This window comes from Danio aesculapii, chromosome 8 (assembly GCF_903798145.1).
Source record: "Danio aesculapii chromosome 8, fDanAes4.1, whole genome shotgun sequence".
In the NCBI taxonomy this organism is placed as follows: domain Eukaryota; kingdom Metazoa; phylum Chordata; class Actinopteri; order Cypriniformes; family Danionidae; genus Danio; species Danio aesculapii.
This window is the reverse complement of record NC_079442.1, coordinates 38,857,838-38,874,924: the sequence shown is the minus strand read 5'-3', so window position 1 is coordinate 38,874,924 and position 17,087 is coordinate 38,857,838. Positions and strand designations below refer to the sequence as shown.

Genomic DNA, 17,087 nt, shown 5'->3' with positions numbered 1-17,087 from the left:
GCCAGCAGGTCAACAGAGGCTCAACACAGAGCTGCCAGCTCAATTTGTGGCCACTGATGTCTGTTCAGTGAAGCATTAACTACATTTTTAGTACAGATTGTGATCTTTACATGCAAAGTTACAGGTAAACACTTTCCAGTACACTCATTTGCTTGAATAAACAGCAATTGTTTGCTTGGAAGACACAGAGAGTTAAACAGACAGACAGTGAGTAAAAAAAGACTCAGACCTGGTTTAGCATTTGAGTCTGGTGCAGAGGAAGATCTGTGGACTTTCCTAACAGGCTTGGATGGTTTCTTCTCTTTCACCTTCTCCCGTTCTCTAGGCCTCTGTTTTGGTTTTGTGCTCTGTGCTGTTAAAGGCAAAGGCAAAAGATTATTTTTGTTATATAGTAAGAAATTATTTTGGTTAAATAGAGCTAAAACTATTGAAAACATATTTGTTAATTGACATACAGTTAAAAGAAAACTAAATAATATAATACTTGCGACATGTTGCATTGGCAAGTGAACAAAATACTTGAAATTCAAAATAAAAATAGAAACAAAAAGATTAACTAAAAATAAATCATAACCAAAAAGTAAAAGAAATTATATACACAAGTGAAATGTATATACAAACACATGCTAATAGGTTGTTTTCACATGACGTCACTGATGACGTGACAAATTCAGATTCAGAAGGGCAGGAAGTGGTCCTTCTACATAGGAATCGCTATCAGAACATCAAAATTTTATGTTGTTTATAAATGTTTAAATCGGTAAAAATAAGAAATGCAGAACAGTTATTGTAGACTTCCAAAAGTTTTGCTTATAAAGGGGGAAAATTCAAGAAACTGTCTGAATAATGGAAGAAAAGGCGGCATGTAATAAAGATTTTTTCAATACATCCATGTCTACAAACTTTTTTGAACACGATAATTCATTTGACAGCACCAATAAAGATTATATACAGGCCTAGCTATGTGTATAAATATGTTAATGTGTTATATAAAATCATTAACTTTAGTAATTTATAATAAACATGTTTTTGAAGCACAAAGTACAGTGTATAATTTGTACAACTCTTTGCTAATGGATGCTACAGAATACTGTAGAATAGTAAACTGATAAACTGTAATAAATATTGTAACAGTGTAAACTGTGGTGCACTGTGATTATAGCGTAGAAAACTGAAGTCTATTGAATAATTTGTTTATTAATACAGTTGTGTTGTACCACAGCAACTACTACCACAGTTGAATTAAAGTACTTGTCTATAGTATATGCTTCCAAACACTATAGTATTTTTCATATAATGTAGCTTATACAGTATCTACCGCCTCGATGACAGGCAAATAGATTTGTTTAGGTGAAAACTCAGCCCTCTTCATGATATAAGGATCATGCCCAACATATGTACTTATTTTCTATTTATATATTTTTTTAAATATTGCATAAATCATCAAAATACAGACTTTCCTCTCCGTCTCCCATTCAGTTTTTTACTTCCAGCCCTTTATCTGAATTTTGGTTTGAGAGCATTAAGACAGACATTTGATACATTGCCTTAAATAAATTTAAACTGCTTGGTTAATTCCATTTAAGTCAATTCAAAACAAAGACAGATGGTGGGATAAAAACATTTAAAATCAAACTTCATTTTGCTGTGATTCAAGAATCCTTATACAATTATAAAATGAATAAAATGAACTATGAAAAAAAATGCATGCATACTAAACTCCCTCCTTAATGACAACAACTCAAATCCATTGTAGACCGACAAGGAATTCAGATGCATTGTTATGCATATTACAAATGAGCTTGTTCCCTAATGCTATTTTAAGGATCGGAGCAAACTGATGCAATCCTTCCGAATAACCTTGAAGAAAACAGTAAGGGCTGACATGAAAACATGTAACTATGGCTGTGGCAGTACGCCTGGAAACTCTGAGCCAATTAGGAGCAAGACAACATCCAAGAGTGGTTTGGATTAGGCAGGCTTTTTGACCAAACTGCAATCCACTAGAAGCGCATGAATTTTGCGAGTTGTTTCAGCTGCACTTATTTGCAGTCCATTAAGACACTGCTTTAGCTCCTGTTCATTACTCATGCTTCCTGACGCAGAGGGCTTACAATAAGTAATGAACACTTGAGCTCCTTCACAACAAATAAATAAACATTTCATTACTTATTTTAATTCCATATAAACAAATGCCACATTCCCTACACTGCAATAAAGCTAAAATGAAGAGGATGACTCAAATGCAAAACATATTCGTAGAATCAATTATTAAGATAAAAACCAGAAAACTCTGTATGATCAAGATACTGTAACATTTTTGAGAGTACATTAATTATACCAGTCATGTTGTTTGAATACGTTGTATTTTAATGCAGAAGATTATGATGTATATCTTAAAACAATACAGGGCTCGGGGCTAGTGTGCGAGACGCTCGGGACAGTAGACAGGATCCGATCGGGCCAGTGCTGCCTTGTCACAAAATTTTTATTTGGCAGCGAGTGTTTGTCAAATGCGTGCAAATAGGGTGCTTTTACACCTAGACGTTTGTTTTGGAACCCATCTCCCCAGTTAGCACAGTTCGTTTGGCATATGTGAATACCGCAATCATGCTCTGATCTGCGCCAAATCAATCGGCCCGAGATCGCTTATATGAAGTGGTCTTGGCTCGACTGAAACAAACTCTGGAGCGGATCGATTGCAGTAAGAAAGCAAAACAACAAAACCGAACAAATTACTCTATATTATAGTATATTATGGTTGTGTAACAGCCATATACAGTTGAAGTCAGAATTATTAGCCCCCCTGAATTATTAGCCCCTGTTTATTTTTTCCCTAATTTCTGTTTAACAGAGAGAAGACTTTTTTTTAAATAACTCATTTCTAATAACTGATTTATTTTATCTTTGCCATGATGACAGCAAATAATATTTACTAGATATTTTTCAAGACACTTCTATACAGCTTAAAGTGACATTTAAAGGCTTAATTATGTTAACTAGGCAGCTTAGGGTAATTAGGCAAGTTATTGTATAACAATGGTTTGTTTTGTAGACTATCGAAAAAAATCTATAGCTTAAAGGGGCTAATAATATTGACCTTAAATAAAACAAATAAGACTTTCTCCAGAAGAAAAAACATTATCAGACATACTGTGAAAATTTCCTTGCTGTTAAACATCATTTGGGAAATATTTAAAAAAAGAAGAAAAATAAAAAATAAATAAATCAAAGGGTGTTTAATAATTCTGATATAAGTGTATGTGGCTATATGAATAGAGAGTCATGAGTAGGCCGATTTGTCATTCCTACTGGCAAATGTGTGTTTCATGTCGAATATGAAAGGGAAAGCATACTGAAGTATTACAGAGTGCTGTTTATCTGTAAGGAAAATTGCCAGAAATTACCATCTGATCATTTTTCCATATTTTAATCTTATAATACTTTGTTTTAGACCTATCGTTTTGTTCATTTCTGCACTGACACTTCGAAAGAAAAAACAACATTGATCTTCTTCGTGATCTGCAGTCTCGGTTCATCTGTTATTTCTCTCTATAATTTAGGCCTATAATGCATAATTCTAGTAAATGTTTTTTTTAATAGATTGACTAATTCAATACATCGATTTTTACAAAACTTGACAACTGAAATGAGGGGACGATGTCTGTGGATATCAATATTAAATTATACATTTTTGCTAATAAATTCTAAATTTTTTGTGAGCTGTATTTAAAGAAAATTTATGCTGAATAAAAAAAATTTATGTATACAATTATGTTTGGCTTTTGACACATTATTTAAAATATGTGGGTAAGAAATAACTTCTTTTTTTGGTGGGGCCAGTAAAAACTATGGCAGGGCAAGTAAAAATCTGAACCACTGTCCTGATAGGGCCAGTAGAAAAAATCCCTAGCATTGAACTCTGCATAATCTGAAATTAAATAAGTAGGAACCACTTTACGACTACATCCCATTGGTGCATTATTAATTAACATTATTCATAACAACCTATTAGTTTGATAAACCATTTTAAAATCTTTGGTTCCATTTAGATAACATTGTGAAACACTATATATACCTGTGAGCTTTCGGGTCAGGTCTCTGTATATTTCTCTGCTTAGGTTCTGGAACTCCTCCTCTGCCCACACTTTCCCATCAGAAGTGCGAATCTTAGTCTCACTGGTGTTGAAGCCTAGAAAACAAGAAATCGCAGAAGTCAGCGTCCTCTCACTCAACAACCTAATAAAACATTCAGCAGAAGCTTTTATCTTAAGCATCTCAGAGTACACTTATAACTGAGACAGTATTCCTAGAGCTGAAGTTAAGTGCGTCATTTAAACTCAATGGTTATAGCCCTTATGGGGACTGAACCCACTAGCTTCTGGTTACTAACCCATCACATATTTTCTTTCCAGGGTTTACCTTTATAAATGGGTGCAGGAGGAGCTGGGGCCACCTTCCGAACTTTAGCAGTGGGTATTGTGGTATTGTATCCGGCCGTCCCGATACCCACAGGTTGCTCCAGGTAACCTAAAAGCTTGTTTCTCTCCTCCGTTTCCTCCAGATGTTCCTTCTGTCTGCGGATTTTCTCTTTCAGCTTCTCTATCTTTTCATCAGGCACACGTTGTCGCAGGCTCTCCAACCGTTGTGCAGAAGCGCTTGAGCCCGGACTGGACATCTGAGATGTGTTAGCCTGTAATTGTGTTCTAGGCCTGACCTCTGACTCTAATGCGGGTTGATCAGGCTGCTGGATGGCATGGAGAGCAGACAGATCATTGAGGTAGTGTACTGATGTGCTGTCTACAGCTGAGGAGTGCAGGCTGTCCAGGTCTGCGGTCTGCATGTCTCGGGTGTCACGCTGATACACCAGCTGGCTAAGAGTAAAATCAGGCTGAAGGAGGTCCACCTCTGTCGGTAACAAAAGGGCTTCTGGTTCAGATTGGGTGAGGGATACTGGCAGCGGAGATGCTTCCCTGTTTGGAGAAAATAAAAACGATTAAACTTAAACCTAAGAGCACGGGAAGATTTACTGGTAGTCATTTATACAACAACTCAACTGACAACAGAAAAAAGCTGGTTTGAAAGTGGATGTATTAGCTACAGGTGTTCGGAAGTTGTAGAAGCAGAGGTTCCTTGTTTAAAAGCCATGTTTGGGACACAAAACCTGCACTCATCGACTTCTGCATATTCCACAGCTTGTTCTGAACTTTTATTCCTTCAGCATTTGAACAATCAGTAAGACAGGATGTAAGCAAATTATGAACCAAAAAATAAGTTCTCCTGTCTTACAGTAAACAGCTTTCATAACTGGTGTAATGGGTCCCGTTCTAAAGTACTTTCTTTTATTTCAGCTCATCATTACTTCCTTTTTTTGCAACAATTACTTTTTTATACTTCTTCATTAACCAATTGATTACTTTGCATCTTTTACCTGTATGAAGCGAGAGGCTCTCTGAATTCCACGGCACTGGGTTTCCTGGCATTGCTGTCCAAAGTGCTGTTCCTTAAGGGACTGCGGGAACTTTTGTCTGGACTGCGTCGACTCCGCGTTCTGGACTTGGACCCACTTTCCTCCACATGACGCCCGTCTGTAGCAAATACATGGAAGATACAGTAACAATGAAACACCTTTACTTGATTACATTTTCAAAAGTTTATAAAACGATACACTAAAGAATGTATATCTGCACAACAATTAGAAACCTAAATAAATATTCATAGTTAGATTACACAGTGATGAGTGCAGTTTGCTTCACAGATGACAAATGACTCTCATGAGCCAATTCCTTTGATTAATCAAGAGCATAACTCACAGAGCAGTTTAAATTAGCACATGGCTCAATGAATTTCAAGCCTCCACTTCCATTTCTTCTACTCGAAAATAAAGCAACAACAGTTAGTGCTGTATATATTTTTGCAAGTTCATTACCAGAATAATCAAATCTGTTTCAAATCATTTTTAAAACGCAACACATATAAATCTAAATATTAAACTGCATTGCTGTAGCTAAGGGATGCACAATATTCTCAAGTGGATTGCCTGAGTATGCATTACAGAGGATGTGTCTCATCTCACCTCTGCGGCTTATTTTCCGAACGCCACTCACAGATGACTTCTTTGTGTCTAGCACGGAGTCCAGAAGCACTCCAGAGCCTGGTGATGCCTCTAGACGATTCTCAATGTGTCGCAACTGAGACAAGACCACAATTAGCCAGTGAGTCAACAAATCTCTGTACTTGAGGGGATAATGCTACTATAAGCAATAAACATATAGAATATACGTTTGAATCGTACTTTATGATCTCTTTATAAACTGTTACTTATAAGTAGGGCCAGACAGAATCTGCAGACATTTTTTTGCCATTTCTGCACAGAATTTTGTACAAATTTATGCGGAATGATTTAGGGAATATCATAAAATGAGTAACTAAAAACTTAGCATATGCGACTCATATCTACAAAAGAACATAAAAAATATTTTACAAACTGTATTGTAAATAAAAAATTTACATTTTCATATTTGTCAATAATATTACTGAAATTAATAAAAAAAAATGAGTAAATATAAATTTACACACATTTACACAAGAAAATAAATGATGCAACTCAATGATGAAATAAAACCTGTGGATTTCTGTGTGTGCCTACTTATAAGTACACATACCAAATTTAAAATGACAAAATCTGTAACAAATATCTAATTTGACATCACAACTATGACTAGAACGACCTAAAACACAGTTTAAGAAATACTCACGGCAGCTTTGGTCTGATTTATACAATTCCAGGCTTGAGATATCTCTGTTGAGAGATGAACATTAACATCAGTAATTATGCTTACGGTGATGTTTAAAGTACAGACCAGTTCTTCCAGGATTTTGCAAGGAACATTGTTTTTGAAATATTTGCAGCCTAAAATGACTGATTTTGGGATGCCTTTCTTAAACCTTAAGTCATTATTTGCGGTTTCACCCAAGTTTTGTTCTTCGTCTCTGTCAATTGGTGGAGTTTTGGTTACTTGTCATGGTCACCACAAGTTTGCTTGGTTTTAACTGTTGATACATTAATTTGAACTGAATCAGTTTTAATTTAACTAGAGGTAGCATTCTACATACTCTTCTGCTTGCCTGATATGCTGAAATGTTCCACAATATGAAATTTTGTTACGGCTTTTCATTCTCTTTTCTCCATCTATGTTAAGCTGCTTTGACACAATCTACATTGTAAAAAGCGCTACTGAAATAAAAATGACTTGACTTCAATTCTTGTGATCTCAAGAACCATTGGACTCGCAAACTTTTGGAGGGGCTGATAGAGTGACACAGTTGTACAAACCTCTCCTGTTGTCTTGCCCAGCAAAGGGAGGCTGGGAAGAGACAGAGGCTGGTGGCCCCGCCTCACTTCGCAAGCGACTCCACATCGCTATGCCAACCTAAGAGGAAAGGGGGAAAACAGGCAAACAATGTGAGAGAAGCAATTATCTTGTCAGCATCTGCTGTCAAACATTGTTTTCATTGGCAATGGCTTGTTGCTTAGATTATGGCCTTAAGTGGCACTAAAACACATGACTTCATTCCCAGTACACTCTGGGCAAATGGAGGCTTTAAATTTGACCAAACCACAAATTTAACCAATAGATCCTGAGATAGATTGATCAAAGCATATCACTTTTATTTTCCAAGTCTCACCCAGAGGCCTCTGTTGTCCCATCAAAGTGGTCTAAGAAATTGTGTACAATTTGCTAGAATGCCTGAAGCCCAGACATATGATGGCCTCAGAGCTTTTCATTTAAAAGGCACTACCATTATAACATAGCGTCCCTGTCCTTGTATGCCCCCCAAGCAAAAAGAAACAATGGGCTATATTTGAATAAAAAACATGCTTTGTGGAGATAGTCTAAAGCACCGTGACAAACGCTCTAAATATTCCAAAGGGACACTGAAATCACTCCCTCTGTTCGGAACCTTGAATTTTAATGTTTAAATAATACATGCACAAGACATATCTCAGAGGCCTGTATGAATATTTCATTGAGGGAACTACACTGGAAAGCAGGTGTAGAGTCATTTAAACACGTTTTACTACTTTTCGAAGAGCTGTCAATGAGATAACGGCAATCCGAAAACAGTTTGGAATGAGGAAAAGGAAGATAACTTTCAAATCAGCATGAAACTCATTTTATCTTTCACAAATAGATAAAACAGACTTGTAAACAATCTTCTGTGCATGTTTTTAGTTATTTGTTCATTTTATTTCCAAGTGCCATAACAGAATATTCCAGTAAAATGTTTGATGAACATTCTACACTCGTACTTTATTTATTCACCTTTGTTAAAGTTGTAGAGAAATAAAGAAGCAATACAGTGTTATGCACATAATCAAAGTGAAAATAGCTATATTTTATTCATCGGTTGTTGACTCAGGGAGGCAGATCAGCTGAGTGCAAGATTACAGTCAGATTCCAAGTCGATAACCGAAAAGAAGTTTGACATTTCATGGATTAATTGCTCACAGTAACTTTCAGTACTACGCATTTAGAAAACAGATGAATTTTCATTTCATGCTGACTATTTTTAGACCACCAATAATACAGTATTGTCAGTTTTTTTAAAGTGACACTTAACCCAAAAATTACGTCACATTTACTCACTCTCGTCTCATGTTGATCAGATCTTTATTCTTTATTTTGCTTTCCATATACCACAAAATAAAATTAGGCAAAATATCAGAAACCTTTTCTCCATATGATGAAAATGACAGGTAACTAAGACTCATTCTGCCTAACATCTTGTATGTTCCAACGAAGGAATCAAGTTTGGCACAACATCAAGAAAATGACTAATTCTATTGAATCCAGCATGAAGAAACATGTCAAAATGTTTGCAATTCTGTACTGCGAGTCTGATTATTACAAACAAACAACCTTAAAAATTATTATGTCTAGTTAAATGACAAACTTTAATAACATAAGTGAATTACATTTTCGTGTCTCCATCAAATTTAATTTATGAATTTAATTGTAGACACTTTAATGTTTTATATAGCACCTGAAACAAAATTTCACAATATTGAGGGAAATATTGTAATGTTCTACTTTCATTCAATGTAGTTAATATTGATACTTAAGTAAAACACACTGCATACAGCATGGTTTCCGCTACATTCACTCTTCCATGGCGGGGCGCCACACCAAAATTCATCCCGCCACGGCTACATTACAGCTTCTCATTCAAAACATTCAGCTGTTTTTTTTTTTTATAATTAAAAAAATAACAATTTTATAAATCGCACCAAAACGTATTAAAATGTAAGTGAATTATAACAGCGCAAACTTTTCTGTAACCGTAGTGCTGTGCGTTATTTGTTTAACCCTTTAAGGTGACGTGCTGACTGACTGACAGGTGCGTTAGGCCAGCAAACACGACGGAGCTTTCAGTTCTGATGAACAGTTTCCACAATTATATTTTATTTATAAAATATCTCAAATAGCTCTGCATACAATGACTTTTTTTGCTGGAGTTTATGGCCGTTTCACTTTACTTCAGGATGCATTAATGCCACTCTGTAGGTCTATTGGAGACATTCACAAATATTTCTAGCAAATCTAAAAAATGTTGGAGACATGCTCGTTACATAAACGCAGTAAATCACATTTCAGCAGTGTTTATTTAAGAGCACACAAGAAAATCTGCACTTGAGCAGCATACATTTGAAGGCGCACAAAGTTTTGTGCACGAACAGAGGAAATTGGCGCTCAAGCACAGAGATTCACTTGCTCGTATTACATGAATGCAATTTCGACTTGTAAAACTGCGCTCACGACATTTGTCAATGAAATAACACCACAGGTAGTTAGTAGATCTGTGTAAAAGGCCCAACAGAGTCTGCCGCCACAGCTGGAAAAAGTCCTAGAGGAAATACTGTACAGGCATGTATTTACTTAATTAATTACATAAATGAATGAGCTATCAGAGCAAGTGTTTATAGCATAAATGATTAAAACCTTTAGCTTACAGATGGGTAAAAACAGTTTAAAAGACAGTGGCAGTGTAAAGATTTAAAATGTATTTGTAATTTAATATGTCATAATACCCCATTTATTTTTCTATATAAACTACATTTACACTGAATGAATTACAACTTAGTGGTATATTCTATAATAAAAATCTGATACTATTTGCACAAACAAAATAAAAACAAACAGAATAAATTCTAATAGGTGGGAGAAAACCTTTTTATAGGCCTCTGACTTATACGCGAAGATAAACACTCAATTAAATCCCTTTTCCAATTATAAGTTGGCAACGTTTGTGTGTGAGGTTTCCAGGGACTCTAATAAGGAATAACACCACCTGTGACTCTCACCCATTCATAAAAGACATCCGGATTAAGAGCAAACTAGATAAGTGCTTTGAACTGAAGAAACTGACACAATCTTTATATCTCATCCAATTATTTTCTCATCAACACTGCTCAGAATCAGCAATTGAAGCTTGCTTTTAAGCCCAAAATCTGAAAACTTACTAAAAAGGAAAGCATTTACATCATCTACATAGCTCAAACATATACTCTAATCTCCCTTTCTGTAACTGTATAATAAAAACAATGATAAGACAAAGAATGTTTGAATTTCATTTCATATTTTAGGAACTGAAACTTCATCTAACCACAGGACTGCTCAGTTCTGAGATTTTAGTTTCAGTTAATGACTGCAGACATTTAAACAAATATTGAATACAACTAATTAATATGACCAACAAACACAAGGGACATGCTGCAAGCACAACGCATTATAAACCAGGACTTACTTTCCAGCAGCTTTATTCAGAGAGACATAAGTCCACCTTGTCTTCTGGTCAGCTGGACACATTGGACAGCTGGCGATTCTGCCACCTCTACCTGCACAGAGACATTAGGGTATAGTTGTTTTTACATTCACACATTTGGTCTGTTTCCTTAATAATATAATTTCAGATAAGTATTCATTCCCAATTCTAAATAGAGAAATCATATTAGACACCAATGACTAACCAATGAACAACAGTTAAATATTGCTAATGGTTTGAAGACATACTTGCATGCAATTTCGAACCAAATATTCACAGTAACAGGTATATAATAATTATTAATAATCACAGACTGAATAAGCCGCACTGTAAACAATTTGGACCATTTCAATGTGGTCATGTCATTGGCCCATGAACATTTCCTGCTTGTTATCAAACTATTTCATAACTGTAACTAGAGGCAATTCAATCATAACTTAATGTTAAAACAGCTATCATAACATTATTTATGAATATGTGGCTCATTTTTGTTTCTCTGAAGCTATAGAAATTAAAAATGTAAAACAGGAAATACATTGGGACCATTGTTTTTGTTTATATCCCTCAAAATGATCTAAAGGGACCATGTCACAAGTAGGGCTGGGTGTGGGCGATTACTTTTAATCGATCAAATTTTTCTAGGTCAATTTTTTCAATTACTTACCTTACCGTGTGTGGAGTCACGTGACCCTGCTCTGTTTGTCACTATTTTGTTTTTTGTACTACATTGAGGATGATTAGAAGCTGAGCCAGACAGGCCTTGGAATGGCATATTTTCCATTACATCAAATTTATTATCTAAATTAAAACATTTGTTTACAGAAGATGCAAGAAATGCACTGTTTAAAATATTATTTGCAGCATATGCAAGAGTTATTTAGAAGAGAAGCTGCTTATTTTCTACTTTTAATATGAAAAACATTCAAAATAATAAATTTTATTTCCAAAAGTGCAAGTTAATTATTATCACTTTTTTATAAGACAAACGGGACTGTTCATTTTAGGTCATGTGTGTTTAATTTCAGTTGTTCAACGGTAATGTTCAATAAATAATCATAGATAGTAGATAGTGTGTGTGTTTCTTTTAATTATTTTAAAATCAAGTAATGCACCCTTCATTCAGAAATCTCTCACTTGTAATATGTGAGCATATTTACTGTACAAAACCTGTCAGTGAACTATGAGGGCGCAAAAAAAAAAAAAAATTATATATATATATATATATATATATATATATATATATATATATATATATATAAAACAATAATTTAATAATCATAATCAAGTTAAAATGTTCAATTAACCGAGATTTTAATTTTAGGCCAAATCGCCCAGCCCTAGTCACAAGCGTTTAAAAACGAACAAATATAAAACCAACTTTCCCTCCTTCACAGAGACCCAGTGGAAAAGGTGACTTTATAGATACAAAACTCTTTGTTTATTAAACTACCACCTCATAAATTATACAAATCTACCTGGAAAAGCTCCAATTTGATGCTGAAATAAAAAAGCAGCTAATTACAACAATCGATTGGCCTCTAAATAAACCCTTCTGGATCTAATAGCCCCCTTCTGAATATCATTGTGAATAAAACAAAAACAAAAACAAAACAAAAACATGACAGAGCAACAGCATCAGCTGAGAGATCAGCTGACAACACATTCAAATTCAAGATAAAATATCTATCTGAGGCGTTTAAAGGATTGTCGGTGGCCTCAGTATATTTTCTCTGCTTTGTTAGAGATTGTTAGAGCTGAAACATGCCTTCAGGAAACAAAAAGTACATAATAAATAACATACATAATAAGAAGGTAAGAATTATAAACACAAGTTTATGTATAATACGGAATAGCAACTACATTACTTTAGCGAACCAACAATAACGTCATATAGAAGACGTTGATATTAAATATAGATATAAAGACGAGTAATACACAAAGCTAGCGTAACTTAACTAACATAAGACGCATAAATGTCAATCACACAAATACGACTAAACATTAAATACCTTACCGAAGAGGAATCAAACGGCACACTAAATCACCCACACAACCGACAAACCGTGCGTTTGACCTAACAGTAATCTGTCTTTGACAGTTTCTCAATATTAAAACACAAATTCTGGAGTGCGTTTTTAAAATCTCTGACGAAAGTTGTTGCTAACAGCTGCTGCTAACCGGCTAAACCAGTGAACCTCGCGAACAAACTTTTTTCCGTATCTATGATGAGGTTGTCTTTGATTACGCGTGGAAGTCAGAATGCAATTGGTCAATACCTACCTAAAAGTTTATTGTATCCACTGCCCGCCTTTCGGTGTGTGTTTCCCGGCTTTAATGATGAGTTACCACGGCCGTTGGCTAGATTTGACGGTCCGCCATTATCCAAACAACTGTTCCAGGAAGTTCACGTCGGAGAGAAACTCGCGATACGTCCGTAAAAACGAGTTTTGTTTTTCTAGGCCGTGTTTGACATCTAGTGCTCACTAGTGGAACTACAGCAAAAACATTCTCTGATCTTTGATACAAACAGAAAAACAGCATTACATATTTCACCCATTTAATGATCAAAAAGCACTGATGATATTTTTATTATTGACACTTTTATGCATTATTACAGTGCTTTTGTAATGTACTTATATAATGCACTTAATAATAATAATAATAATAATAATAATAATAATAACAATAATAATAATATTAATAATACTTGATGATGATTTATGTAATTGCATTAAAATAATTGCAATAATAATAATAATATTAATAATATTAAAAATAATAATAATAAACGCAAAAATAGTAATACTATAGCAATAGTAATACCTCTACTACCTACAATAATAATAATAATGCTTGGTGACGATTTAAAAAAATTGCAATAATAATAATCATCATAATAATAATAACAGTAATTATTATTATAATTGGGGTGGCAGTGCAGTGGCGCAGTGGCTGTCGCCTTACAGCAAGAAGGTCGTTGGTTCGAGCCTCGGCTGGGTCAGTTGGCATGTCTTTGTGGAGTTTGTATGTTCTCCCCGCGTTGGTTTCCTCCGGGTGCTCCGGTTTCCTCCACAGTCCAAAGACATGTGCTATAGGTGAATCGGGTGAGCTAAATTGTCCATAGTTTATGTTGTATGAGTGTGAATAAGTGTGTATGGATGTTTCCCAGTGATGAGTTTCAGCTGGAAGGGCATCTGCTGCATAAAACATTTGCTGGATAAGTTGGTGGTTCATTCCGCTGTGGTGACCCCAGATGAATAAAGGGACTAAGCCAAACAGAAAATGAATGAATTAATTATTAGTTTTTTTATTTTTCCTTTATTTATTATAAATATTATTTATTGATTTATTTATTATTCTACACATTTACACTTTTATTTATTAATTTATTTCATATTGTTGTTGTTGTTGTTTTGTCACTCCACACCACAGAAAATGTGACCTGAATGCAAGCCGGGTTTTGTGATCTTGCCTGGAGTGTGAAGTAGGTTTTTTTTGTTTGTTTTTTAAAGAAAGAAAGCACGTCTGTGTTTTCTCTTGCTTCAGGATTGCCTGGAGCAGTGTGAGGTGTATCCTGGGTTAAAGAGAAACCCTAGTAACCAAAACAATAATTTCTTTCTTCAACAAAACTAATTCATTAAAAATGCAACACAATACTTATTCAAAACATAATGACCAAAAAGAATAGCATTTTAGTTTCTGTCTCTGTGCAAGAAAGATTCTCCAATTAAAAGTTATGGAAGAAGCTAAACTATTGCCCAATTTTCAACAATATGGTCAAATGGTGGGTCACACAAAACAACAGAGGACAACTTACCAACTGCTTAATTAAGGACATTTGTGGAATAAATGATAGGGAAAATAATTGTTGTTGATTTTCTTTTAAATAAAGCTTTTGTTTCTATGAGGAATGCTTAACCTTTATGTGTCAATTAAAAAAAAAATACTCGTAGGGCCATGGATTTTTATAAAAGTATTGCAAATTAATATTTGTTATGCTTTTACTGACAGGGATTTCTTTATTGGTATAAGTTCTGATAGTAAGAATACATTATTTTAATAAGTATTTTAAGAATCAATTTTATATAGTATAATAGTAATAATCATAATAATAATAATAATAATAATAAAAAAAAAAATAATAAATTATTATTATAGTAATAATAATATATTATTTTCCATATGCTTAATGCTAAGCATAATTTTGGATTATTACAATATCCTGTATTATTGATTATACTGATTCATTATAGTTTTTATAATAATGCATTATCAATATAATAGAAATACCGCTTACACACATAGCGATTTTTCAGTTTGTTCAAAACAAAGTCAGATACCAATACACTCACATTATTTTAATTTATTTCCCTGTAGTGCTCGAAAAACATATATGCTCCATGGGCAAAACTTGATGAATGTAGCCAAGAAAATGGAAGATTATCAAAGAATGTACAACTTTTTTTTTTTTTTTGCTTAAATGACATTGTGATACAACTTAAAATAGAGTTTTTAATAAGAATTTATGTCCTAAAGGTCTTGAGTTTAACAATTTTTATATCGTAATTTCTGAAAGGAAATGAGAGCAAACTAATCAAACAATCAACAATAGACAATCAAAAAACTTACTTTTTTCATTTAATTACATTTAATAAATTAAATTAAATTAAATTAAATTAAATTAAATTAAATTAAATTAAATTAAATTAAATTAAATTAAATTAAATTAAATTAAGACCTAAGCATTGAAGATCAACCATGGGGTTAGAATACATGTTAAACGATACACAAGGGTTAATATCAATGCAACCATTTCAATTCCAAGATTAGTTATAATGAAAAAAACTAAAATAAAATTAATAAATTATGATTAATAAAATAAATAAATAAATAAATAAATAAATAAACTGTTTTGGTACCTTTATTTAAACAAAATGTACAAAATGCAAATGTACTTGTCTTGATCTAATGAAATTGCATTATAAGAAGCAGCATATATATGAATTTAGCATACATTTGCACTCTATTGGGACCCTGTATTTTATTAACATGATTAATATAATAATAATAATAATAATAGAAACATTATCAGTAATAATAATAATAATGATAATAATAATGATAATAAAGAAAGAAAGAAAGAAAGAAAGAAAGAAAGAAAGAAAGAAAGAAAGAAAGAAAGAAAGAAAGAAAGAAAGAAAGAAGTACACAAAAACGGTGGTACCTAGGTTAATTCATTAAAATTTCCATTAAGACGTGCAAAGTCTCAACGATAACTCAACAATAGATTAATCGCCTCTAGTAATCATACCAATTTGTTTGGAATTTCCCTCTCCACCAAAACCATTAAACAGGCTCTGCATTTAGTCAAATACCGTGCGTGAGATTTTACGCGCCACTTACCCAAAGCTAATATTCCCAGATAAGACAGTCCTCATTAAAATCCCCACAAGCCAAAGCTGCTGACCCTATACTATCATTGTGTTAAGAAGCGTAATGTGACATATTTAATAATTTATGTTTCCTGATTACCGAGACAGTGACTCTCGGCCCCCCTCTGGTGATCTAACCTGTCGTACTCAGTTTGAAACTGGGTATTTGTGTTCAGCACCCGCAATCTCTCCAGTGCATTAACCATTTTGGTGCTGTATCCGAGAGAGCGAGCGCGCACGCGAGAGAGAGAGACAGACAGATGTACTTACTCGCTTAACAGAAACATATTTTCAAAACACGGGCAGGGCAGGAATGGAAAATCGCCAACCAGTCGCAGGTGAATGAACGTGAGGAATAGTGAAGGACTCTCTGCGTTCCTGCGCGCTATTGCGGTGATGGAACTCAGGGCACTTGTAGCTGCGCTCCGCGGATCTGATGCTGGTAAGCTTATGTTCTTATACACGTTCATTTGCACACTGATTGTCACACAGGTTTACACTGCCTCTTAGAATGGAATGCCTGCTTACGTTTTGTAGGTGATATTTACATTAGGTTGCCGTAACTTCTTTCAGTCTTTTTAAAATATGTATTTTGATACGTTTTTATTTGTTTGTCTGTCATTATTGTCATTTCAGTGAACTGATGTGATTTGCCATGCTAAATCGTTCTAAACATATCGAGTCTATGCGACTTATATAGGCTATATTATATTTGTATGTTGGGCAGGGATGAGTTTTTTTATGAACCTCGTTCACCTGAAACTGTATCAATTGCTTTTTAGCTAGATTCAAGAAATATAATCTCTAATATGTTTGCCCTTGATGCCA

At 34.2% G+C, this 17,087-nt stretch overlaps 1 protein-coding gene across 6 annotated transcripts in view; it reads right to left on the bottom strand.

The window, feature by feature from the left end:
- cep350 (centrosomal protein 350) overlaps nucleotides 1–13,209 on the bottom strand; it is a 52,370-nt gene extending 39,161 nt beyond the window's left edge. For all 6 annotated transcript variants that reach the window (XM_056463920.1, XM_056463924.1, XM_056463925.1 and 3 more), the window contains exons 1-9: nucleotides 13,108–13,209; nucleotides 10,810–10,900; nucleotides 7,337–7,433; nucleotides 6,759–6,802; nucleotides 6,077–6,191; nucleotides 5,432–5,588; nucleotides 4,423–4,973; nucleotides 4,079–4,192; nucleotides 230–352 (exon numbers count right to left, since the gene is read on the bottom strand). In XM_056463920.1, coding sequence (XP_056319895.1) covers nucleotides 230–352; nucleotides 4,079–4,192; nucleotides 4,423–4,973; nucleotides 5,432–5,588; nucleotides 6,077–6,191; nucleotides 6,759–6,802; nucleotides 7,337–7,421 — 1,189 coding nt within the window. In that variant the 5' untranslated portion in view covers nucleotides 7,422–7,433; nucleotides 10,810–10,900; nucleotides 13,108–13,209. The remainder of the gene's footprint in view (nucleotides 1–229; nucleotides 353–4,078; nucleotides 4,193–4,422; nucleotides 4,974–5,431; nucleotides 5,589–6,076; nucleotides 6,192–6,758; nucleotides 6,803–7,336; nucleotides 7,434–10,809; nucleotides 10,901–13,107) is intronic.
- Nucleotides 13,210–17,087: the final 3,878 nt, after the last annotated feature.